We start from the raw sequence: 27,419 nt of genomic DNA, 5'->3' as shown, positions 1-27,419 counted from the left end.
AAAAATGCCCAGATACTGACGGTTACCGCCCCTCACTCTGCGATGCACAGTCCAGACTGAAAGGCTGACAGGGCCTTGGTCCAGGAGAGCCAAGGAGATGCTGTTTCTAAATAAAATAGAACTTTCTACCTCTGGTTGCTATCAAGAAAATGTACTGACAATTTGTTTACACTAAAAAAAACTGCTGCTTCAATAATTTCCAAAAAAACTCCCATGTTCTAAAAACAGAACATGAAGAACGTTATGTGCCCATTTTTTTTTTCATAATTAGGCAGCTTACTAGGTCAGTCAAGCAAAAAACTAATAAAGGACTTCAAAACTTCATCATAAACAATGCTCCAAGGCATACCATTGTAAGACACTGCAATGCTGTCTGATTAAAATAGTTTCTGAAGCACAAAGCACCTAATCCCTTTAGAATAAGAAATTTTTTGTTAACACTTGAGCACAGCTACACATAAACAATGATTTTAAAAGATAGGATTTTTTTCCCCTTAATATTTCATTATAAAAATCCTCAAAAATAAAGAATATTGAAAGAATTATACAAACACCCATTTATTCACCACTAAGATTCTACAAAAGCTAGCATTTTAATACATTTACTTTATCTTCTCACTTATTCATCCATCTACTGATAGAATTTGTAAACACACAGCCCATCCACTTTTTAAAACCTTTTCGTTTTATTATTATTATTTTTTGAGACAGGGTCTTTCTCTGTTGCCCAGGCTGGAGTGCAGTGTGGCATGATCTCAGCTCACTGCAGCCTTGACCTCCTGGGCTCAAGCAATCCTCCTGCCTCAGCCTCCAGGGTAGCTGGGACCACAGGTGCATGCCACCACACCCAGCTAATTTTTATATATTTTTTTAGCAGCGACAGGGTTTTGCCGTGTTGCCCAGGCTGGTCTTGAACTCCTGGGCTCAAGCAATCCGCCCATCTCGGCTTCCCAAAGTGATGGGATTACAAGCGTGAGCCACTTCACCTGGCTTTAACTTTTTATTTTTAAATTCAGACTTGCAGAAAAGCTGAAAGAATAGTACTGAGAACTCCCATATACTCTTTACCCAAATCCATCAATTTTTAATATTTTGCCAAATGTGCTTTGTGGTTCTCTCTATGTAAAACATACTATTTGTTCCCTGAACTATATGAGAGTAGATTGCATGAATCACGTCTTTACCCCTTAACACTTCGTTTTTTATTTCCTAAGAATAATCATATTCTCTGACATTTCCATTTGCTGTCATCAAATCGGGAAAGTTAACACTGATATAATGAAATCTAATCTAATTTGATCTCATCACCCATTTCCAATCTGTTGATTGTCTCAGTTAGTCTTTTCTGACATTATTTTTTCCATGTTCTTTGCAGGATCCAGTCTGAGATTGCACATTGCATTCCATTTTCACGTCTCTTTAGTCTGTGTTAATTCACAAGTTAATTCCGTCTTTGTCATTTATGGCAATGATATTTCTGGGGTTTTTTGGTTTTTTATTTATTTTATTTTCATTTTATTTATTTTCTTTTTAGTTTAGTTCAATTAGAGACAGGATCTCACTCTGTCACTGAGGTTGGAGTGCAGTGGTGCTATCATAGCTCACTGCAGCCTCCAACTCCTGGGCTCAAATAATCCTTCCAGCTCTGCCTCCTGAGTAGCTGGAACTACGGGCATGCATCACCACCCCTGGCTAATTTCTTTCTTTCTTTTTTTAATTTTTTGTAGAGATAGGGTCTTGCTGTATTGCCCACACTGGACTCGAACTCCTGGCCTCAAATAATCCTCCTGCCTCGGCCTCCCAAAGTCTGGAATTATAGGTGTGAGCCATGGAGCCTGGCCATGGTGATATTTCTGAAGAATTATAAAATGCTTCTCAATCTGGGCATGTGTGACATTCCCTTGTGATTAAATTCAGCTTATGCATTCTCAACTGAAATTCTATACAGGTGATGCTGTGTCTTTCTTAGGGTACTACATCTGCAGGCACATCATGGCCTTTTGCTCCTCACTGGTGAGATGAACTCTCATTAACTGGCCTGTTCCAGTGTCTCTGCTGTATAGTCACTATTTTCCCCATTGCAGTTGATACCTGCTCAGTAGGAAGACCTTTTGAGATATGCAAATATCCTGCTCCTCATCAAACTCTCAAAATCTCTCTCCTGCTCAATGCATGCAAAACTCTTCTTCCCAGGTTTAGCATACACCAATAATTCTTACCTAAAGGAAGACAATTCCTGTCTTTACTGTGATGGCTGCAAAATGATGATTTTTCCAATTCTACCATTTCTTTCACATTTCTCAATCCACTCATCTATTTATCTATTCATCACAAGGATGGACTCTTGGATTCCTATTTTATTCAATGGGCTATAATCCGTTACTGTTCTAATTCCAGTTGATCCTCAAATTGGGAGCAAGTGAGAGCCCCTTCAAGCTGCTCTTATACCCTTTTCACATGGGTATTTCACATTAGTGGGTTTTTTGTTTTTTGAGACCATGTCTCTCTCCCACCCAGACTGGAGTGCTCACTGCAACTTCGGCCTCCAAGGCTCAGGTGATCCTCCTACTATAGCATCCCAGGTAGCTGGGACTATAGGCATGCACCACCACGCATGCCTGATTTTTATATTTTTTGTAGAGATGGCCTAGGCTGGTCTTGAACTCCTGGACTCAAGTGATCTGCCCTCCTTGGCCTCCCAAAGTGCTGGGATTACAGGCATGAGCCACCACACCTGGCCTCACTAAACTCTTTAGAAGCAAAATGTGACATAATGTATGCAACTTATTATCAAATAATTCTGAAAAAAAATGTACACATATACATGTATATATGTGTGGAATGCATGAAAGATAAAGCATACGTGGTAAAATGTTAACAGTTGGCCGGGTGCAGTGGCTCATGCCTGTAATCCCAGCACTTTGGGAGGCTGAGGCGGGTGGATCACAAAGTCAGGACATCGAGACCATCCTGGCTAACACGGTGAAACCCCATCTCTACTAAAAATTCAAAAAATTAGCCAGGTGTGGTGGCACGCCCCTGTAGTCCCAGCTACTCGGGAGGCTGACGCAGGAGAATCGCTTGAACCCAGAAGGTGGAGGCTGCAATAAGCTGAGATTGCGCCACTGCACTCTTGCCTGGGCAACAGAGCAAGACTCTGTCTCAAAAAAAAAAAAAGAAAAAAAAAAAAGAAATGTTAACAGCTAGTGAATCTGGGTAAAGAATAATAGGAATTGTTTGAGCTTTCTTTTAACTTTCCAATAAGCTTAAATTTATTTCCACATAAAAAAGTTATGCTTAAGCCCAGGAAGTCGAGGCTGTGCCAAGCGGTGATCACAACACTGCACTCCAGCCTCCATGACTGAGCGAGACCCTGTTTCAAAAAAAAAGGAAAAAAAAAGTTGAATTAGCTAAAAATACTCGCAATTTACTTACTGGTGACAACAATGAAGACAACACCTACTGAGCATTTACCACGTGCCAGGCCACTGTGTGAGGGCTTCACTTCATCCTCACAGTAACTCTCAGGCAGCACTATTACTGTCTCCATTTCACAGGTGAGAAAACTGGGGCACAACAAGGTTAAGTAACTGATCAAAGGGCACATGGCTAGGATATGGCAGAGCTACGATTCAAACACAGGATTATGTGCCTTTATAGCCTGACCCATGCAACACGCCTATTTCATCCAACAGAGCAAAATTCCTCACAATGTTGAAATGAGAAATGCCAATCTGTTACCTGGGGGTAGGAATCTTCAAATGCACGATCTGGAGTCATGTGCTTGATGACATCCGCCAAAACGGTATTCACCTCTCGTTTCTAAGCAGGAAAAAGGAACCAAACCTGGATTAGACACTGTATGGCAATTGCTGACCATGTTCCTGGGGGAAAGGACTAACATATTCAGAATACATCACACATCTTCCAGGAAATCGATTTCAATATTCTGCTGAAAATAACAGAAGGGAGGAAATCTCACTCATATCACCTGGTCTAGTACCACAGCCCCACACCTAGTCAGGACTAAACGCTGTTCTCAAAGGTTCTGGGGCTTTACATTGTCCCTGCTTTCCCCGACTGATGGTCAAAGCGGCCATGCCTCTTCCTGCCTGCCTGTCCCAGGCTCTCCCTCAGGTGCCTGCAGAGAGAACAGTGAAGCACTGTGGAAGAGCGCAGGCTCACCCTTACAAGTTGTCTGACCTAACTGCTCACTGTTCACTTTTGTCACCTATAGCAGGAGTCAGCCAACTGCAGCCCAATCCAGCCCAGGGCCTGTTTTTATAAGGCCCACAAGCTAAGAATGGCTTTTAAGTCTCTATAATTAACTGCTGATTTACAGAAAATACAAAAGGCAGAAGAGCACGCCAGACACCATCACAAGGACGCAATGAGAAAAATCCAGTCTTTGCAACTCTGTAGGGCAAAAGACCCAATTTCTTCAACAAATAAATTACAGGGAAAGAAAGGGGAAGGAGAGAAGGAGACAGTTTGAGAGACAACTTATACATCAAAAGTATCCTAAAATTTATTTTCAATCAGATTTCAACAAATAAACTTAAAAAAATGAGGCAATTGGGGAAATCAGAATATTGATTGGTATTTATGATATTAAATAATTAGTAACTCAGCCGGGTGCAGTGGCTCACGCCTGTAATCCCAGCACTTTGGGAGGCCGAGGCAGGTGGATTGCTTGAGGTCAGGAGTTTGAGACCAGCATGGCCAACATGGTGAAACCCTGTCTCTACTAAAAATACACAAAATTAGCGGGGTGTGGTGGCGCACACCTGTAGTCCTAGTTACTTAGGAGGCTGAGGCAGGAGAATCACTTGAACCCAGGAGGCGGAGGTTGCAGTGAGCTGAGATCGTGCCATAGCACTCCAGCCTGGGTGACAGAGTGAGACTCCATCTCAAAAAAAGAAGAAAAAAAAATTAGTAATTTTTTTCCTTAGAATAATGTATTTAGATCTGGTTTAAGGAAGGGAACCCTGCAACCTGGGCAATATGGCGAGACCCCATCTCTACATCTCCGCATGTGCCTATGGTCCCAGCTACTCGGGAGGCTGAGGCACGAGCATTGCCTGAGCTCAGGAGGTCATGGCTGGAGTGAGTCACGATCGCACCACTGGACTCCAGTCTGGGCAACAGAGTGATATCCTGTCTGTCAATCAATCAATCAATGGAATCCTTATATTTTTACAGGTGTGATGAAATACTGACAGATGAAATGATACAATGTCTAAGATGTGCTTCAAAATATTCCAGGGGTCGGGGGACACGGTAATGATATAAATCAAACAAGATTTGTCATAAATTGATAATTCCTGATTGATGGGTACCAAGGAGCACATATGTTTTAAATTTCCATAATAAAATGTAAAACAAAAATAGGACCAAAAAAACCCACAAAAATCAATGGACCAACATTTACCTAACACTCAAAATGAGGCAACATCAATTTTGGTGTTAGAGGCCAGGATGGGGTCTACCTTCACCTGCCCAAAGGCTGAGCTGTGACAGGGAGAGGCAGTTCTGGGGATTCTGCGGGGTCACTTATTTCCTATTTCTTACTCTGGATGGTGATTATATGGTCATACCTTGTGAAAATTCATTGAGCATCAAACTTATGATATGTGTACTTTTTTGCATGTGTGCTTGGCTTAGTCTGTTTGAACTTCTCTACCAAAATACCATAAACCAGGAAGCTTGTAAACAACAGAAATGTAATTCTCACAGCTCTGGAGGCTGGGAAGTCCAAGATCAAGACAGATTTGGTGTCTGGTGAGGGCCCATTCCTCACAAACGGCATCTTCTCCCCAAGTCCTCATGGGATGGAAGGGGACAGTGAGCTCCTCGGGACTTATTTTATTATTATTTTTGTTTTGAGACAGAGTCTCACTCTGTCACTCAGGCTGGAGTGAAGCAGTGCAATCTTGGCTCACTGCAGCTTCTGTCTCCCACATTGAATCAATTCTCCTCCCTCAACCTCCTGGGTAGCTAGGACTACAGGCAGGTGTCACCACACCCGGCTAATTTTTTTTGTATTTTTAGTAGAGATGGGGTTTTACCATGTTGGCCAGGCTGGTGGGCTTCTTTTATTATAAGGGCATTAATCCCCTTCATAAGGACTCTGCCTGCCATGACCTAATCTCCTCCCAAAGGCTCCACCTCCTAATACTATCATCTTGGGGGCTAGGATTTCAATATATGAATTTTGGGAGGGCACAGACATTCAGACCATAGCAATGCCACACTTAAATTTTTAGGGCTTGGCCGGGCGCGGTGGCTCACGCCTGTAATCCCGGCACTTTGGGAGGCCGAGGCGGGCGGATCACAAGTTCAGGAGATCGAGACCAGCCTGGCTAACACAGTGAAACCCCATCTCTACTAAAAACACAAAAAAATTAGCCAGGCGTGGTGGCGGGCGCCTGTAGTCCCAGCTACTCGGGAGGCTGAGGCAGGAGAATGGCGTGAACCCGGGAGGCAGAGCTTGCAGTGAGCTGAGACCACACCACTGCACTCCAGCCTGGGCGACAGAGCGAGACTCCATCTCAAAAAAAAAAAAATTTAGGACTTGATTAAAATAAATTACTCTGGCAAGGGTTTTGAACCCACTTCTATCTGCTTCTAAAGTCTCTGCTCTTTGAGAAGCCCAGTATTCCCCTAACTGTGGTTCTAGTCTATGCCTAGGGAAAGAAACATTTGCTTAGGAAAAAAATTACATGCCAGTCAAATTGTTTGGGAAATGCTGCTTACTAGACTCTGACGTACAGTCGCAATGTACTTTAGCATATAAGCATCTAAGGTATCCTATGGTAAAAAAAAAAATGGTTTAACTTTGTATAATGCTGCATTTTCCAAACTTAAATGTAAACATGGAACAGTTATTTTTTGTTATAGTACACATATTAATGCTCCACCATGCTTTATTATGAAGAATGCAATTTTTATAAATTACAAGAGCAAGTACCATTGTCAAATGCCTCAATATCTAAACTAGGCTAATTCACTATTATAAACATGAAAAAATCTAATTCTTTCAAAAACAATACCACAGTCACACATACCGTGAAATGCTTGCAGGTGTATTCTACCCACACTTCGGCACAATTAATGTAGTCCTACAAAGGAAAAGGAAAACATCTTAACGTTAAGTACAACACAGTATGCCTTACAGCAAACAGGAGGCTTCAGCTGGCTCCGTTCAATGGCTGGAAACTGGAATTTCCTTTTGCTAATTACTGGCTTAAAGGCTGATTTTTTATTTAGGAATATCCTACTAACAATATTTTCAAACCTAAATCTTACAAACTGTTACATTTTGGATGCCCACTATAAAGTTAGCTGATCTTTTATAAAGTTTCAAATATCTGTAATGTTATGCATTTTTTTAAGTTTTATTTTTTATGGCAGTTCCAAATGCATGATCATGTAATTTTATACTTTTAGCATATCTTAAGGCTGTGAGAATTGAATTTTTAAAAAATCAAAGAAATTACATCTTTAAAGCTATCCATTCTCCATTACAGGTAAACAAATAATACAATTATAATAAATAGATTTCTTTAGGGAAAAATGTGTAACTAATGAAAAGATAATTTTTACTTTTTAGTTCATATAGAGACAGGGGTCTTGCTATGTTGTCCAGGCTGGTCTGAAACTCCCAGCCTCAAGTGATCCTCCTGCCTCAGCCTCCCAAAGTGCTGAGATTATAGGTGTGAGCCACCATATTCGGTTTGGAAGGGTAATTTTTTTAAAAGAGTAGATGCCAAAACTTGGACAAAAAGTGGTTGATTTAAAGTTTAAATGGCAGGCCAGGCAAAGCAGCTCACGCCTGTAATCCCAGCACTTTGAGAGGCCGAGAAGGGTAGATGTTTGAGACAGCCTGACCAACATGGTGAAATCCCATCTCTACTAAAAATACAAAAATTAGCTGGGTGTGGTGGCACACACCTGTAATCCCAGCTACTCAGGAGGCTGAGGCAGGAGAATCGCTCAAACCCAGGAGGCAGAGGTTGCAGTGAGCCAAGATGGCGCCACTGCACTCTAGCCTGGGCAACAGAGCAAGACTCCATCTCAAAAAATAAAAAAAAATAAATAATAAATAAATAAATAAAAATGGCCACCCACCTGTGGGTTCTTCAGCTTAGTGATAACTTTCCAAGCTTCATTGAGAATCTGAAGTCGGTCACTCTCAGGAGGATCAGCCAAGGCCAAGTTTAATCCCAGTGATCGAAAAAGGAGATGCTAAGAAAAAAGTCAAACCATCATGTTTTGGAAATTTTAAATCAAACTAACTTGAAGCTCAAAGAAAAGAAAACAGAAAAGGTTGTAATGTTTAATCCTTCTTGGGGCTAATCTTCCAACAACCTCCTTCCAAAGTTCTATCACACATATCCGCCCCAGCTACACTGAGAGGCTCACACAGAGTTAGCTCCATCTGTTGGTCTAATTTGGGGCCATAATATTCTACTGGACAAAGTTTTTCATAAATAATGAATGAAGATATATCCTTTTGTTTGTTTTGAGACAGGGTCTCACTCTGTCACCAGGCTTCATGACATAATCATGACTCACTGCAGCCTTGACCTCCTGGGCTCCAAGCGATTCTCCCACCTTAGCCTCCCAAGTAGCTGGGACTACAGGAATGCACCACCACACCCAGCTAAGTTTTGATTTTTTGTAGAGATGGGGTCTTGCTGTGTTGCCCAGTCTGGCCTCAAGTGATCCTCCTGCCCTGGCCTCCCAAGTGCTAGGATTATAAACATGAGCCACTGTGCCCAGCCTGATATATTCTTAAATATGTTAGACCAAAGTCTTTCTTAAATCCTTCAGAGGGAGCCAGTTTGATAGATTTAGGGCTCATGAGGGCCTGAAGCATGGCAATCACATGGTGTCTGACAATCCCAATCTCTAACTCATCTTCCATTGCATTCCTCAGAAACAGAGCCTTCGCCTGTGTTCCTGCTGGCCCATGCGGTTCCCAACACCGGACTGTCTCTCAAGAACTATTAGATACACACCGCTTATTTGTATCCTACTGAGCATGAAGTCAAGAGCCTACCTTGGGGAAACCAGATTCATCACACTCTTTAATCATGCCAATGAAATCCATAGACCTTGTGGCGATGAACTCAGCCCGGAAGGCAGACATCACGGAATTCAACAGCAAGGCACTGCAAGACACAGATCCCCAAGTCAGCCTGGCTTCTCCTCAATCAAAGTTGCTTTAATTTTTGGATATATATTGCCAGGAAGGATGACTAACAGCTCTTTAGCGGTAGGGTTGGGGATAAAAAAAAGATCAGAGTAAAAAGGTAAACTGGAGAGACTAATACAGTGTCCTATACATATTTGCAACTCAATAAATGTTGAATTAACTGGATGTTTAGATGGATGGATGGATAGATGGCAGGGTGGATAGACAGATCAGCAAGTGATCCAGTTCATTTAAGGAGAAGAAGAGCGAGCATTCAATAAGCTGGTGCACTAATGAGACAGAACATTAAGTAACAATATTGATCCATGTTGTAAATATATATCCACATCGTTTATGCAAGAGTTTTGTTTTTTTTTGTTTTTTTTTTTGAGATGGAGTCTCACTTTGTTGCCCAGGCTGGAGTAAAGTGTCACAATCTTGGCTCACTGCAACCTCCACCTCCTGGGTTCAAGTGATTCTCCTGCCTCAGCCTCCCAAGTAACTGAGATTACAGGCATGTGCCACCATGCTCGGCTAGTTTTATGTATTTTTAGTAGAGACAGGGTTTCACCATGTTGGCCAGGCTGTTCTTGAACTCCTGACCTCAGGTGATCCACCCGCCTCAGCCTCCCAAAGTGCTGGGATTATAGGCGTGCACCACTGTGTCTGGCCAGTTTATGCAAGAGATTTCTTAGGAAAGAGATCTTATGTTATGGCACCAGGCACAGGGGACACAGTGGTAAACAAAGCCCATGCAAGGCTGTTTCCATGTATCTACCACTAAAAGGAAAGCAGAGAGACAACCTCATATTTGTGAGAGTCAGGGAGATCAATTTCATCCTAGCCCAACCACCTACCACAGCCCCATGGGGAAATAACTATTATTTTATTTTTTCTTTTTTTTTTTGAGATGGAGTCTTGCTCTGTCACCAGGCTGGAATGCAGTGTCATGATCTCGGCTCACTAAAACCTCTGCCTCCGGGGTTCAAGCAATTCTCCTGCCTCAGTCTCCTGAGTTGCTGCGACTACAGGCATACACCACCAAGCCCGGCTAGTTTTTGTATTTTTAGTAGAGATGGGGTTTTGCCGCGTTGGCCAGGCTGGTCTCGAACCCCTGACCTCAGGTGATCCACATGCCTCAGCCTCCCGAAGTGCTGGGATTACAGGCATAAGCCACCACGCCCAGTTGGAAATAACTATTATTACACTTGTTTTACAGATGAGGAGACAGAGGCACAGAGAGGTCAAGCAAGCAGCCCAAGGTCACAGGGCTAAGACAGAACAGAGCCAAGGTCTGAGGCCAGGCAACGGGACTCCAGCATTCTAAACCTCCATGCAATCCTGCCTCTCTCTCTTCAGCTCATACCCAGGTAAGCAGGCCAAGCTCAAAAATAGCAGCCAACGCCATTTTCAAATTCATGCTTTATGAATCTTAAAATACTTACTTGTTTCCTAGTTTCTTACACCTTTCCATCATCTCGGTCAGCAGAGCCTATTATGTTAAAAATAATAATAATTAAAAAATCAGGTTGGAGGAGCTAAAGTAACATTTCTAAGAGATTTCCAAAGTCAAACTCTAAAATGAATGTAGCCACATGTCCATTAAGATAATTCTCAGTGTCTGGTAGGGATGGGGAGGCTTGGGGAGAAAAAAATTCACTTTCATGGCATTTAGTGTAATAAATAGAAGGAGGGGGCCGGGCACACTGGCTCGCACCTATAATTCTAGCATTTTGGTAGACCGAGGCAGGTGGATCACTTGAGGTCAAGAGCTCAAGACTAGTCTGGCCAACATGGTAAAACCCTGTCTCCACTAAAAATACAAAAATTAGCTAGGTGTGATAGCGGGTGCCTGTAATCCCAGCTACTCAGAGGGCTAAGGCAGGAGAATCGCTTGAACCCAGGAGGTGGAGGCTGCTATGAGCTGAGATCATGCCACTGCACTCCAGCCTGGGTGACAGAGGGAGACCCTGTCTCAATCAACCAACTGATCAATCAACAGAAGCTAAGGCCCTGGCATCAGGCACACTTGGATTCAAATCCAACCTCACCAACTACCAATGATGAGACTTCGGAAGAGTTGCCAACTCTGTCGAACCTGGGTCTCCTTGTCCTTATTGGAAGGCTACAAGTGGTACTATCTGATCTGTGGGGTCACTACAGGATGATGGGAGATAACTCCTGCACTCCAGGGCACGAATGAGAATGATAATTACTCTGCTCCCCACCTCTTCTGTAACCCCACATTCTTCCCCATTTCAAGAGGTGCCCAACATGCACTTAGTAATATGAGCAACAAACACAGGGCTAGAGCTTAGTGCCCACCAGCCATGATGAGAAGCACTTTGCACTCATGATCTTACCTCTTCCAACCACCCCTGAAGCAGGGGCTCTATTCTCCCACTTCACAGATGAAAAACAAAGCCAAGAATAGCAGTGTTTTTCACCCAAGGTCGCAGAGTTAGTGATGGCAGGCACACATGAACCTGGGCAGACTGGGATCAAAGGCCACGTTCTTCAAACATTTCTTCTCCAACACAGTTTGAAGTCTATTTCCCCGCCACCCCCAAAGGAAGTAGATTTTTTTTTTTTTTTACTCACTGGAATACTGTTAATGGCTTTGGAGCTATCTTAAGACAATCACATATCTTTACAAGAGCTCCTGTTTTTAAGAAAATCAATGGAAGAAGGATCATTTAGGGCAGTGGTTTGGGGAAGGTCAAGCCGAAGACCAGAGGTAATTACAGGACACTGAGCACTGCCCAGGTTTCGGGCTAAGTCCTTGACTTCCCTTTACTCTCTTACTCTTCACCATGTCCTTGTGAGGTCCATGAAACATTATCCCCATTTTACAGATGGAAAAAGCCAAAGCTCAGATAGGGTTAAGCCACTTCCTAATAAGTGGCAAAAATGGGATTTGTGCAGGCCAGGGGTGGTGGCTCACGCCTGTAATCCCAGCACTTTGGGAGGCTGAGGTGGGAGGATCGCTTGAGCCCAGGAATTCAAGACCAGTCTGGGCAATATAGTGAGATCCTATATCTACGTAAGTGTTTTTGTTTGTTTGCTTGTTTTTTGAGACGGAGAGACGAGTCTTGCTCTGTTGCCCAGGCTGGAGTGCAGTGACGCGATCTCGGCTCACCACAACCTCCGCCTCTTGGATTCAAGATATTCTCCTGCCTCAGCCTCCCGAGTAGCTGGGACTACAGGTGTGTGCCATCATGCCTGGCTAATTTTTTTGTATTTTTAGTAGAGATGGGGTTTCACCATGTTAGCCAGGCTGGCCTTGAACTACTGAACTCAGGCAATCTGCCCGCCTCAGCCCCGCAAAGTGCTGGGATTACAGGAGTGAGCCACCCGCGCCCAGTCATAAAATTTTTTAAAGAATTAGCTGGGTGTAGTGGTATGTGCCTGTGGTCCTAGCTACTCAGAAGGCTGAGGTGGGAGGATCACTTGAGCCCAGGAGGTGGAGGATGCAGTGAGCTGTGATTGTGCCACTGAACTCCAGCCTGGGCACCAGAGTGAGACCCTATCTCAAAAAAAAAAAAAAAAAACAAAAAAGACCTGGTAGCCACAATGGCTCATGCCTGTAATCCCAGCACTTTGAGAGGCTGATGGGGACAGATGGCTTGACCTCAGGAGTTCAAGACCAGCCTGGGCAACATGGCAAAACCCCATCTCTAAAAGAAATTTAAAAATTAGCCAAGCATGGTGGTGTGTGCTTATAGTCCCAGCTAGCCAGGAGGCTGAGGTGGGGGCATCACTTGAGCCTGGGAGGTCGAGACTGCTGTGAGCCAAGACTGCACCACAGCACTTCAGCCCGGGCAACAGAGCAAGACCCTGTCTTAAAATAATAATAATAATAACAATAATAAATAAATAAATAAGTACAAAGTAAAAAATAAAGAAAAAAACAAAAGGGATCTATATCTATGTCTGGACTCAAAGTAAAAAAATAAAAGGAGTGTTCTTAAGTGCAATTCCACCCTTTCTGGTGGCACCCCTCTCTGTCGTGTTGCCTGAATAAGTGAGAGCTGACGCTGGAGATACTGTTGGAATCCCTACCCCAAAACCCTGATTTTATACAGATTTCCATCTATGCCTCACATAAACTAGGTTGGCTTCTGTCATGGACTGAATTACAACTCCCCTAAATTGCTATGTTGGAGCCCTAATCCCTAATATCACTGTTCTAGGTTAAATGGAGTCATAAGGGTGGGATCCGAATCCCAAAGGACTAACCTCTTTATAGGAAGAGACAGCAAGGATGAGTGTACACAGAGGAAAAGCCATGTGAGGACACAGCAAGAAGGTGGCAGTTTCCAAGCCAAGGAGCGAGGCCTCACCAGAAACCGACCTTGCTGGCCCCTTGATCTTGGTCTCCTAGCCTTCAGGACTATGAGAAAATAAAGTCTGTTGTTTAAGTTCCTAGTCTGTGGTATTTTGTTATGGGAGCCCAAGCAGATTAATACAGACCCAAACCAATCATAGTGGGTCTCGTTCTCCTTGCCCATGACCCATTTCTAGCTGCTGAGACAGGATGGGAAGTCTTTGGGGGATTTGGAGAAAGGTTTCCTGTTCTTAAACAAAGACCCAAGAATCAAAGATTCCCTGGATGCTGCCGGCTCTGGACGTGATGCCTGGAATGGTTGCCCCCACCTTGCTACTAATCAGGGACAGCAGAGCAAAAAGATGCACTGAAGCTGCCCACCCGAGAGCCTCCACTTGTTGTGGAGGAGGACACATGGAATTATATGTGGAGGCCAGACTAGTTAGATGTTTGTTCCTTGCAGCCAAAAGCACCCTAGCTGGTGACAAAATTGACCGCATCATAAATGGCTTCCCTAACCCACTCTTGGGTATTTACATTTGAAAAGTCATGCTTAAAGACCAATAGCAAAGCGGCCTTTGGAAAAGGCTAAGAAAGGAAGAGAGATTCTGTGTAATCATCACACTGACACTCCCTGACACACAGAAATAATCATTCAACGCCTACCTAACGAGCAACTTTAGTATACAGTTGACCCTTGAATTACAACATGGTTTTGAGCTGCGTGGCTCCACTTAGACACAGATTTTTTTCAACCATATGCTGAATGAAAATACAGTATTTGTGAGATACCAAACTCAAGTATACGTGGGTTCCACAGGGCCAACTGTGACACTGTGAGACTTTAGTATGCATGGATTTTGATATACGTGGGGGCCAGACACAGCGGCTCACGCCTGTAATCCCAGCACTTTGGGAGGCTGAAGCGGGTGGATCACCTGAGGTAAGGATTTCGAGACCAGCCTGGCCAAGATAATGAGACCCCGTCTCTACTAAAAATACAAAAATTAGCCAGGCCTGGTGGCGTGGCTGTAGTCCCAGTTACTCGGGAGGCTGAGGCAGAACTGCTTGAACTCGGGAGGCAGAAGTTGCCGTGAGTGGAGATGGGGCCATTGCACTACAGCCTGGGTGACACAGCGAGACTCTGTCTTAAAAAAAAAAAAAAAAAAAGATGGCCGGGCGCGGTGGCTCATGCTTGTAATCCCAGCACTTTAGGAGGCCGAGGCGGGCGGATCACGAGGTCAGGAGATCGAGACCACGGTGAAACCCCGTCCCTACTAAAAATACAAAAAAATTAGCCGGGCATGGTGGCGGGCGCCTGTAGTCCCAGCTACTCGGAGAGGCTGAGGCAGGAGAATGGCGTGAACCTGGGAGGCGGAGCTTGCAGTGAGCTGAGATCGCACCACTGCACTCCAGCCTGGGTGACAGAGCGAGACTCCGTCTCAAAAAAAAAAAAAAAAAAGATAAATGGAGATCCCGGAATCAATCCCCTAAGTATACCAAGGGATGACTATACCAGCCACTGTTCCAGACACTGAGGGTAAGATGAGAGGAAAACAGACAGAAACCCATGCCTTTGTGAGGTTTACTCTATCTCATATACATGCACGTGCACACACACATGCACACATACACACACACATAAATGAGACCTCCTGGCCCACCAATTCTGGAAAGATTAACTAGGGCAAATCCCAACATATGGACAAAAGATTCTTACCACTAAGACAAGATAAATGCTTAAAAAGTTCCCTCTCTCACGAAAGATGAATGCACTAAAAATGCATCCAAGAATATAACTTTAAAAAAAACAAAGACTCTGTTGTCATAAAGGAACTTAGGAATACATGTAAATGTCCAGAGAGCCAAATGTTATAGATCCCCAGGCAGGTCTGCTGGAGGTTACTGATTTTTTCCCCTCTAAGAAGTGACAGAATTGATTATCTTTGGCAAGAACACGATGAACAACAGCTCAAAGCAGACGGAGATTGAAACAAGCCCTTTGGCTGGGATCAACCACTGAAAAAGCAGCTCAGCGTATTTCTTTCATTTTCACACACACCAGAACTTGAAGATTCAGAAGATTCACAAGGCAGGCATTTGCTTGGTGTGCTGGTTTGTTTTTTAGGCTTTTGTTATTGTTGCTGTTGGCCCTACATGCCACTTATTTATGTAACATTTCATTGTTTTCCTAAAAATTGTAAAAATAAGAAATGCTTTATAGACAAAAGTCCCAACAACATCGACATGCATCAAGAAATATGCGAATGTCCCCCACTCCCAACTTCCACGTCCTAGAACTCACCACTGTCAACACTTTGGTGTTTATCTAGGACTTTGATGTTCTTATCTAGAATTCTGCCTATGCCTTATGGATATATATTATTACAGAAGCCTAGTTTCGTTTTTACACAACGGGATACTGTTATAAATACTGGGCTGGAGATATTTAAATATGGCCTTTTTTAATGGAGAATCTAGATGGCCCGCTCTTCTCCATGTTATTACACAAATCTACCTCACTCTTTTAATCCATGGTTATTTAATCCATGCCATGGATATAACATCATTTTTCAAACTACCCCTAACTGACAGATGTCTGTTTCTGTTTTCTGTTTAATTTTTAATTATTTATTTTTATTTATTTATTCTTTTTTGAGACAGAGTCTTGCTCTGTCGCCCAGGCTAGAGTGTAGTGGTGTGATCTTGGCTCACTGCAACCTCCACCTCCTGGGTTCAAGTAACCCTCCTGCCTCAGCCTCCCGAGTAGCTGGGATTACAGGTGCATGCCACCACACTTGGCTAATTTTTGTATTTTTAGTAGAGACAGGGTTTCGCCATGTTGGCCAGGCTGGTCTCAAACTCCTGACCTCAAGTGATCCGCCCGCCTTGGCTTCCCAAAGTGCTGGGATTACAGGCATGTGCCACCACGCCCGGCCTAATTTTTATTTTTTGAGGGTACATAGTAAGTTTATATATTTATGGGGTACACGAGATGTTTTGATATAGGCATGAATACATAATAATCACATCATGAAGAATGGAGTATTCATCCCAATTGAAGGATTTTTAAAAGACTTTTTATTCTGAATTAATTACAGACTCGTCAGTAATTGAAAAAAACAGTAGAGAGAAGTCCTGGGTACCCACCACCCAGCGTCTCCCATTTACATAACTATAATGCATTATTAAAGCTAGGAAATTGACACTGGTATAACACAACTAACTAGACAATTTCACCAAGTTTTACAGGCATACTTTTTCGGGGAAGAAGAGCATGTCTTTGTGTCTAATTCAATGACCATTTTACCAATGTATATGGAGTTAGAGAACCACAACCATATTTAACTGTTGGATTTTTTACGGTGATCTCCAGATTAGGTTATTTATAATTATTTATCCACTTCAAAAGTACAGAAAGAGAGAAAAGAAGTCAGGCCAAGGCTGCATTTCTATTTTAAACATTCTATGGCGCTTTATTATGGCAGCCCAAATGGACTACCACATGCCTTGATTTTTTACCTTGGATTTCAATTTCGATTTGAAATTCTGTAGATGAGATATTCACAACTAAAGGTATTTCTCCTTTCCCTCTCTCACCTGCCTGCCCTATATATTACTAATTGCTGCAGCTGAACTTTACCATCCCCTATTTTGAAGTCTTGGCCTCTAATGGATATACACAGTTCTACTCTGCAGGTGACTCATAGCGGCCACTATCAAAGAGCTTTTAGGCACCAAATGGTCACATGCACCTTTAAGACCACCTTCCATACCGACATCAATTCTTCTGCAGTTTGAAAATGATTTTTTTTTTAACAAGACACTGCATGTCCCTTATTTAAGTGTGCTCAAGAATCAGAGTTTATTATTATTCAGGTGACCTAATTTTTTAATCACTTATTCTAGTGCAATAATGATTTCCTAGAGCTTACTCCCAGGAAAGCTCTATCCCCAGCTTCTGCCATCCTTTGAGATGACTGGGGCTTAAAATAAAAAGAAGACTGCCTTGTGACATGTACCTTTTGTTTTTAATCTGATTTTGCCTTTCGCTAAAATAAGAAAAAAAAAAAGCGTTCTTATTTCACCACATCAGTCCTGCTTGTATGTTTCCGTCATTCAATGGAATACCAAGAAAACAGTCGCGTTCATGGTAACCTTCCCAGAAGCGGGGGACAGCATGTGGTTGCTGAAACTATGCTGAGGACCATAGAGAACCAGCAGCAAAATTTCAATCTTCCCCTTATACTGGCTTGATTTAAAATCGATTTACTTAATGGTAAGACTATTCACCTGAAGTACAAGATGTCCCAGTTTTTCTCCTCAGAATTTAGAATCTCAAAAAGTAAAAATGTAAGCAATGCATACTGGTTGAAAAGTTAGAAAACAGAGATGGGCGGCCGGGCGCGGTGGCTCTTGTCTGTGATCCCAGCACTCGGGACGCCGAGGCGGGAGGATCACTTGAGGCCAGGAGTTAGAGATCAGCACGAGATCAACAAGGTGAAACTGTGTCTCTACTGAAAATACAAAAATTTGCTGGGTGTGGTGATGCATGCCTGTAGTCCCAGCTACTCATGAGGCTGACGCATGAGAATCGCTTGAACCTGGGAGGTGGAGGTTGTAGCGAGCCAAGATTGCACCAGTGCACTCTAGCCTGGGAGACAGAGCAAGAGACTGTCACAAAGGAAGGAAGAAAAGAACAGACAGGCAAAGAAAAATAAGTTACGATGGCCCCAAATCTCACACTCCAGTGATGTTCTGTCATTTCTCCTTCCCAGCTCTCTCGCACAGATATAAAAATCATGTCTGCGAGTACTAAGATGTGGGGCGCTACACTAAGCACCGTAGATACAGTGACTTCTTTAATCCTTGCAACAGACTAGAAAATAGGAATCATTAATATTGCTCCCATTTCACAGATAAAGAGAGAAGACTCAGAGTGGTTAGGAACAAGTTAACCTGCTCCCTGCTCTATCACAACAGCTGTAATGGAGCTGAGATGCAGACCCAGGCACCCTGACTCCAGAGCCCACACCTGAACACTAGGCCACACTGCCACTTACAACACACACAGCAATGTGTGTAACTTTCTTTTTGCACTTAGCCATATACCATGAATATGCTTACGTCAGTATGTACAGATCATCAGGAGTCTCCATCATTTTAAATGGCCCCATAACACCCCACTGAATGCACACACCATAACCAGTCCTCCCTGATGCTTGCCTCCAATTTTGCACTACTGTGAACAAACCGTGTGTGCATCTCTGTGTTTATAACGTTTATGCACTCGTCTAACTTACAGGATAAATTCTTAAAAGTGGGATTGCTCGGTTAAAGTCATGTCCTTTTTTTTCTTTTCTGTACAGCTTTCAACATGTGTTGGCAAGATCTAGGAAAAGGCAGATGTCTTTCAACTTTGCTTTGCTCTATATGTCCTTGTTTTGTAGTCTCTCTTTTCTTTTCAAAGATCAAATAAAGACAATGAAAGCTTCATCAATCACAGTCTTTTTTTTTTTTGAGACAGTCTGGCTCTGTCGCACAGGCTGGAGTACAGTGGTGCGATCTCGGCTCACTGCAACCTTTGTCTCCCAGGTTCAAGCCATTCTCTGCCTCAGCCTCCTGAGTAGCTGGGACTATAGGCACAAACCACCATGCACAGTTAATTTTTGTATTTTTTGTAGAGACAGGGTCTCTATGAAAGACAGGCCTGGGCAACATAGTCAAACTCCATCTCTACAAAAAAATACAAAAAACTAGCCAGGCATGGTGATATACACCTATATATCCATGTTAGCCAGGCTGGTCTTGAACTGCTGGTCTGAAGTGAACTGCCCACGTCAGCCTCCCAAAGTGCTGGGATTACAGGCATGAGCCACCGTGCCTGGCCTATCACAGTCTTCATGACAGTTTGAACTGGTGTTCTACTAAAACTGCTTCTCAGTCTTGGAAAAGAAAAAAAATACGTGTCTGCTATGATTCTGATGTCACTTCAATTCCTGACAATACTTCAACTGGCAAAAAAAAAAAGAAAAGAAAAATAATCTTATAAAAGAAATTAAGCATCTGAGTTTTGTTCTCCTTCCATAACATACCTGCTCTACAGACTTTATTGGATTATTATAAACACAAAAGGGGTACATGAAGGTAAGTGAAGAGGCAATAAGGCTTGTTGGCCCTGGAGCCCAATTCTATGAGTTTGTATCAAGTCACCAACCACCTTCCTTTTTTTTCTTTTTTAATAAGACAGTGTCTTGCTCTGTCACTTAGGCTGGAGTGCAGTAGTACAATCACAGCTCATTGTAGCCTTGAACTCTGGGGCTCACGTGGTCCTCCCACCTCAGCCTCCTGAGTAGCTGGGACTATAGGCATATATCACTGTGTCTGGCTAATTTTTTGTAGAGATGGAGTTTTGCTATGTTGCCAAGGCTGGTCTCAAACTCCTAAAATCAAGTGATCCTCCCACCTTGGCCTTGCAAAGTGCTGAGATTACAGATATGAGCCACCACACCCAGCCACCAACTGCTTTCTAGCTGTGTGGCCTCACTTAGGTATATGGCCTCCGGAGCCACCACATTCCACTCCCACAGTTGTTAAAACGGGACAATCTCAGAAAAGCATTCAGCACAGAACCAGCCACCATGACAAGCCCTCTATAAAGGCTGGCTAGCACTAACATTGCTATAGCTGTTATGAAACGGTCCCGTTAACATTAAAGGGCACAGTGGGCAGGGGCTGTCAGCATACAGGAGGTGAGCATCACACTGAAGCCACCTGGCAGTTACCTCGGGGGCATGGTAGGAGATGCACTGGAAGATCCAGTCCATGGCAGGCGGGTACAAGGGGAGGTACGATGGGAGTTCCACTCCTTGGACCACCAGCTGGTTCTGGACCGTATCCCCATGAATCTACAGGAGGCCAAACAAACACTTAGAAAAGGAGGGGAAAAATGAAACAACAAACAAAACACACACAACTCACAGACTGTGCATACTTGTAAGCATGTGGACAACCCTGAGAGAAATAGCCTGGTTTCTCAGTTGTTTTTTTTTAAACCAGAAAAAAACACAGAAAGTTTCTCATGTCACCAAGCTGAGCTGTTTTGGGAATGAGCGCTGTGGAAAGCAGGAACCTGATAAAAATGGAGCCAGCAGATGCTCAGAAGCAAGGCTGATCGACTGGAGACATTTCCTGTTAACACATGCATATTAACTTTCTCCGCTTATTCAGTACAATCAACACATTTTAATTGTCTACAACAGAAGCTAGTGTAATTTTCCAGGGCTTGCACATTTAAAGAGCTTTAAGGCATTCTCAACTTGGAAAACCAACTGGGTTTTGTGAATTTGCTATCATAGAACTGTTATATCGATGAGCTATTCTGATAGTGTTCTCTTACCTGTTTGAACGTAAGGAGGAAGTCAAAAAAGTTCTTATTTAGGGTTTCTTTGAGATGTGGGGCCACTTCCATTCCCACCTGCAGCCAGACAAATGGAAAAACTGGTTGCAAATCATAACTATAGTATGATTTTATTTTTGGAAATTAAAAAATTTATATACCTATGTTTATAGACATAGAAAAAGTCCAGAAAATTATTATTATTTTGAGATGGTGTCTCACTGTGTTGCCAGGCTGGAGTGCAGTGGGCGCGATTTCAGCTCACTGCAACCACCAACTCCCTGGTTCAAGGGATTCTCCTGCCTCAGCCTCCCGAGTAGCTGGAATTACAGGCACGTGTCACCACGCCCAGCTAATTTTTGTATTTTTAGTAGAGATGGGGTTTCACCACGTTGGCCAGGATGGTCTTGATCTACTGACCTCATGATCTGCCCGCCTTGGCCTCTCAAAGTGCTGGGATTACAGGTGTGAGCCACAGCGCCCGGCCTATTTTTTTTTTTTTTCCTTATCTGTTTTTTGTTTTGTTTTGAGATGGAGTCTCGCTCTGTTGCCCAGGGTGGAGTGCAGTGGCATGATCTTGGCTCACTGCAACCTCCACCTCTTGGGTTCAAGCAATTCTCCTGCCTCAGCCTCCCAAGTAGCAGCGATTACACGCATGTGTCACGACACTTGGCTAATTTTTGTATTTTTAGTAGAGACGGGGTTTCACCATGTTGGCCAGGCTGGTCTCGAACTCCTGACCTCAGATGATCTGCCCGCCTTGGCCTACCAAAGTGCTGGGATTACAGGTGTGAGCCACCACGCCCAGCCTGTTTTCTTTTTCAATAAACATGTATTGCTTTTATAAGAAAGACCACAGAAGCTATTTTTAATAAAAAGGGGCAACATTTGCAGAAATCATCTTTGCCCTTCCCCAAAGGTATTGAATGTATTTCTGAACAGATGACCAAGAGAACAAATCAATACAGAACTAAAAAGGAATGTACTCTCAAAATTGTGTACACAATAAAAAAATGATAAACATACATGTGGTTGTACTTATTAGATGAAGCACAAAGATTACGCTACGTGAGAGACTCAGCTTGAATTCCAGATGTGGTGCTGCCCCTGTTACATGGTTAGTTAAAAGCTATACAAATCCATTCTTTGCAAGGCAGACATAAGAGCAGACATAAATTTTAATACATTTTATGCAATTTTATATAAGATGAGCATGAAGTGTAACGATGCTATAATCCACTGGGTCCTGACTTCATTGTTAAAAAAACAGACTGTAACATTTCCAGCTGAAGAAATTTACTAATCATAGAGAAGGTGCCAGTACTGGGGTTAGATGGAAAAGTAGAGGGATGAGCTATGGAGGAGAGTTCATAGGTTTAAAACACAACATCACAGCGTTTCTTAAACTGAGCTCCTCAGAAACGCTTCATTTCCAAATTGCTGCTTAACTGCAAAAATAACTTCATAGGCTGGGCTGCAGTGGCTCACACCTGTAATCCCAGCACTTTGGGAGGCCCAGGTGGGCCAATCACTTGAGGTTAGGCGTTTGAGACCAGCCTGGCCAACATGGTGAAACCTTGTCTCTACTAAAAACACAAAAATTAGCCAGGCGTGGTGGCGCACGCCTGTAGACCCAGCTACTTGGGAGGTTGAGGTGGGAGGATCGCTTGAACCCGGGAGGTGGTGGTTACAGTGAGCAAGATTGTGCCACTGCACTCCAGCCTGGGCAACAGAGTGAGACTGGTTCCCCATTTCTTCAAATGGGGAGAGATTTCTCCCATTCACCTTCCACTACCCAGAGGTCATGATGGGTAACAACAATAATGTTTTTCAGATGGCATTTGAGAACCACCAGGGTGTTAAATTCCAAGAGCAGCTCTGTGATTGTTGGGTACAGGAAGTACTGTTTTCAAGGACAAGCACATAGATTTAAAAAAAAAAAAATACATATATATATATATATATATATACACACACACACTAACAAGAAACATCAGATCCAGCTCTACAGTGTTCTGATTCTCCTTCCACTTAATCATATTGTAGAAAAGACAATAATTATCTGTTAGGTGACAGCAAAGGCTGGCCTGGTGGCTGAGCCGTGGAGATGAGCTGAAGCGGCTGTGAGTTAGGAGTTAATCATACCTTCCTTTAATAAATGGCTTCAAGCTCCCCCCACGCTCTACCCACTCAGAGCTTTTGTTTTCTGTTTTTCTCTTCTCATCGGGCCAAATGAGCAGCTTGGATATCTGCTTGGGTCTAAAAGATTTCTACCCAGAGCAGTAAGGGTATTGCTCATGATTCCCATCTGCTGTTTCGGCCTGCCCAGCATTCATCACCCGCCCCCCGCCCCCCATTGCTGGTATCAGCAAATTAGATTTGTCTCTGGGGAATCAAACCTTCCTCTTGGACCATGAGGTTTGTGGTGGAGCTAGATCCACCTCACCCTAAGCTCCAAGCAAGGGCATGTGACCCAGGCCCAGTCAGTAAGCACCCAGACACCAACCCCAGACCCCAACCCATGGCCACATGACTAGTCTAGGGGTGGACAAGCAACCTGAGGTAATCCACCAAGAATCAGCCCTGAGGCTCTGGCTAGATCTACTGGCAAGAAGACACACTTTCCAATAAGGTTCCTAAGGTGGTAGGATGGAAGCCAGAGGCTGCTATGAGCCATCATATTAAAAAAGTAAGCCACAGAATGAAGCCAACTCAGAGGACAGCAGAGCTGAGTGATGTGGGGAGAGGCTGATTCTTGACAGCACCCTTTGAGGGCCTGCATCCAGCCATGCCTGCACTACCCCTGGCCACTCCAGACACTGGCCAGTAAGTTCCTGTTTTTGCTTAAAGTAGTATGAACTGGGTTTTTGCCATTTGCAACTGAAAGAAATCTTACTAACACACAGGCTGTCTCTTTTTGTTTGTTTGTTTGTTTGAGGCAGTCTTGCTCTGTCACTCAGGCTGGAGTGCAGTGGCGCAATCTTGGCTCACTGCAACCTCTGCCTCCTGGGTTCAAGTGATTCTCGTGCCTCAGCCTCCCGAGTAGCTGGGACTACAGGTGTGTACCACCACGCCTGGCTAATTTTTTGTATTTTTTAGTAGAGATGGGTTTTTGCCATGTTGGCCAGGCTGGTCTTGAACTCCTGACCTCAAGTGATCTGCCTGCCTCGGCCTCCCAAAATGCTAGGATTACAGGCATGAGCCACCGTGCTTGGTCTCTCTTACTCTTTTAATGTTAAAGAGACTTTTAGAAACTACCCAACCAGGGGATTCAATGCATTGCCTGGACTGACAAAAATGATTTCAACAGACGCAGGGTACTCTACTACCAATCTTGCTGGGGGGGTCTGCTCTGTCCTCTGCATCTTCTCCTCATTGTCACTGTGTTTCAAGTTGCATCTGCCATTCAAAGGCACTTTATATGTAACAAACATGACCGTGTACCCTAACTCACGTACCTGATCTCAAACATTAAAAGGAAACAGGCTTGCAAAAAATACATACTTCCCCACATTCTGATTTCTTTTTAATAACCAGAATTATTTGCATAAGAGACAGCATGATTCTAAGTCTTTATCACCGGGTCTCCGATATCAGGCCTTATTCAAATGATGTCAAGGTGTGTTCAAAGCATTTGCTATTTTCTATAAGGCAAAAGGCAGCAGAGAAGAAATACATAAACAAGGCTGGGCACGGGGGCTCACACCTGTAATCCCAGCAATTTTGGGAGGCCGGGGAAGGCAGATCACCTGAAGTGAGGAGTTCAAGACCAGTCTGGCCAACATGGTGACACCCTGTCACTACTAGAAATACAAAAAGTAGCTGGGCAGGTGGTGGCAGGTGCCTGTAATCCCAGCTACTCGGGAGGCTGAGACATGAGAATCGCTTGAACCCAGGAGGCAGAGGTTGCAGTGAGCTGAGATTGTACCACTGCACTCCAGCCTGGGCAACAGAGTGAGACTCTGGCGCAAAAAAACAAAACAAAACAAAAAAAGGCCAGGTGCGGTGGCTCATGCCTGCAATCCCAGCACTTTGAGAGGCTGGGGCGGGTGGATCATGAGGTCAAGAGATTGAGACCATCCTGGCCAACATGGTGAAACCCCGTCTCTACTAAAAATACAAAAATTAGCTGGGCGTGGTAGCACACACCTGGAGTCCCAGCTACTTGGGAGGCTGCGGCAAAAGAATTGCTTGAACCTGGGAGGCAAAGGTTAGAGCGAGCTGAGATCACACCACTGCACCCCAGCCTGGCGACAGAGCGAGACTCCGTCTCAAAAAAAAAAAGGAAAAAGAAATATGCAAACAATATCTTTGCATCTCTCCCAGAGGATGCGGCATTGTGTTCTGTGCACAGTAGGGCCTCAGCAAACACTAACTTGGGAGGAGTATTCAAGCTTTAATATACTCAAAAGTTGTCCTTGGAAACACATCTGATATCTCTGGATGGAAAATCCCCCCAGGTTTCAAGCAGTGGGCGATGCATACATACTTTGGCCTCTGCTACAAAGAGGGAAGAGGGTGCCCTTAAACGAATGGCTTTTTCTTTCATTCTCAGTATCAAGAAACAGACCTATAAAAAGTGCCCTTCCTAACAGATATCTGCTCCTCACTCTGAGGGAACTGACTTAGTTTTTCGTGACACTTGAGACCACAGGGCTTCCGACATTTGCTGGCTGTCATGCAGAAGAAGCAAATCACAGGCTACATGTTCTCGCCTTCTGATTTAATAAGACGCAAACTCATGGGGGAGGCTCTAACTGCAGCTTTGTCCTCAAGGAAGTCTGGGGCTTATCAGGGGCAATGATCTCTCTCTAAGGATGTGCAATATTGATGGGATGATAGGGAAGATTCTCATTGCTAGGGGAGCCCTGACAGAGGCAAAGCCCCTACGTAAGCTGAAGAAAACTATGGAGAGACCATATACTGGGCGCGTGCAGTGGCTTACGTCTGTAATCTCAGCACTTTGGGAGGACAACGTGGGCAGATCACTTGAGGTCAGGAGATCGAGACCAGCCTGGCTAACATGGTGAAACCCCATCTCTACTAAAAATACAAAAATTAGACGGGCGTGGTGGCGGACACCTGTAATCTCAGCTACCCAGGAGACTGAGACAGGAGAGTCATTTGAACCTAGGAGGTGGAGGTTGCAATGAGCCGAGACGGTGCCACTGCACTCCAGCCTGGGCGACACAGTGAGACTCCATCTCAAAAAAAAAGAAAGACCATATAACCTCCATTGGTTACATTTTTCCATACACAAAAAAACTTAGTAGCTTAGCTGAAGCCTTACAGTGCTTTAAAGTAGGGCATGGGCAAGTAATTTCTAATCAGTCCCTCTACCCCCTTTCACAGCAGCCACCTAAGCCAGGCCACACAGACCCTGAGGCCTGCCATCATGTGGGACACTGCTCCCCTGCCAAGCAGAAAACTAATAAAACAATCAAAGTCAAGACAACGGAACAGCATGTTTCAAGTCAATGAAAAGCAACCTGTTAGCCCAAAGGCCCTGGGAACCTCCTTCCCAGCAAGAACTGAGAAACAATTAATTCTGAAAACCAGTTCATTTGTAAGAAGATGACCTTAAACATCCCCTAATTAGAGCTACGGTAAGTTGGTCTACTTTAAAATTAACTTTTAAAAGAAACCCTACAGTTCTACTTTCTGTGGCAGAGCCATGATCTAAAATTAGCTACTAATAAAGTCCTTCTCTCAATGACTTGCGGGGTGGTGGGGAAGGAGGGCCCTGTGTGAACATTCAAGGAGACGGGCGACAGCCGTGCCGTCAAGGGCAGTGACTCGCATGGCCTACCCGGCACAGGTAGGCACGGGCATACACCGACACCAGCGGGTCTCCGATCCCTCTGATCATGCATGTCAACCGGGGCAGGCACTCTGAAATTCCCCTGCAAGAGACAAAAAATGGCCAGCATTATACTCAATGTGAGAACTCGCTGTTCTTTTATTTTTAAAATAAAGATAAAAACTTCCTAAATTTCGGGGAGTGGGGGGAAGAAAAATCAAGTTTCAGTAACAAACCAAGGTCAAAGTTTCAGTTTTCTAAGGCAATGTAACAACAGTCTTTCTCTTCTGATACAATTCATTCATTGAATGATTTCTTTCATCGTTATCATTTGCTCAGTGGTGGAGGTTAACCACATTTTTTTCCCCAATCGAGATCACATTTATTTTATTAATTTTAACAGTTTTTGTCTTCAATTATTTTCCATCAACTGGGCACCCCTTGATCTTCTCTCCACATCTATTTTCGTTTGCCACAGATTTACTGTCCCGTATCCTGTTCGTTCCGTGAATCTCAGGCTGGCATCTGACATCCTCCAACCACCAACAATGTCAATTACAATTTATTTCTCCTGCAATGTATGTCTTCCCTCTGCCTAAGGCATTATCTTCCTCCAACTGGTGAGGCAAAATAATGTTTCTTCAGCACCCATGTTATTCCCCCAAACTACTCCAGGCATCCCTAGATCCAAATC

General features: G+C 43.8%; 1 protein-coding gene across 3 annotated transcripts in view; it reads right to left on the bottom strand.

Annotated features, from left to right (window-relative positions):
• VPS35L (VPS35 endosomal protein sorting factor like) overlaps positions 1–27,419 on the bottom strand; it is a 158,644-nt gene that overhangs the window by 67,521 nt on the left and 63,704 nt on the right. For 2 of the 3 annotated variants that reach the window (XM_032157026.2, XM_032157025.2), the window contains exons 12-19: positions 26,735–26,828; positions 20,926–21,003; positions 20,312–20,434; positions 10,645–10,691; positions 9,065–9,176; positions 8,131–8,247; positions 7,068–7,121; positions 3,742–3,822 (exon numbers count right to left, since the gene is read on the bottom strand). In XM_032157026.2, coding sequence (XP_032012917.1) covers positions 3,742–3,822; positions 7,068–7,121; positions 8,131–8,247; positions 9,065–9,176; positions 10,645–10,691; positions 20,312–20,434; positions 20,926–21,003; positions 26,735–26,828 — 706 coding nt within the window. Of the gene's footprint in view, positions 1–3,741; positions 3,823–7,067; positions 7,122–8,130; positions 8,248–9,064; positions 9,177–10,644; positions 10,692–20,311; positions 20,435–20,925; positions 21,004–24,383; positions 24,389–25,353; positions 25,426–26,734; positions 26,829–27,419 lie in introns of those variants that run through there. The other variant, XM_032157027.2, reaches the window with a different exon arrangement.

The sequence above is a fragment of the Hylobates moloch genome, unplaced genomic scaffold (genome assembly GCF_009828535.3).
Source record: "Hylobates moloch isolate HMO894 unplaced genomic scaffold, HMol_V3 SCAFFOLD_6, whole genome shotgun sequence".
Taxonomy (NCBI): Eukaryota; Metazoa; Chordata; class Mammalia; order Primates; family Hylobatidae; genus Hylobates; species Hylobates moloch.
The sequence above is the reverse complement of the archived record's forward strand: the minus strand, read 5'-3'. Positions and strand labels throughout refer to the sequence as shown.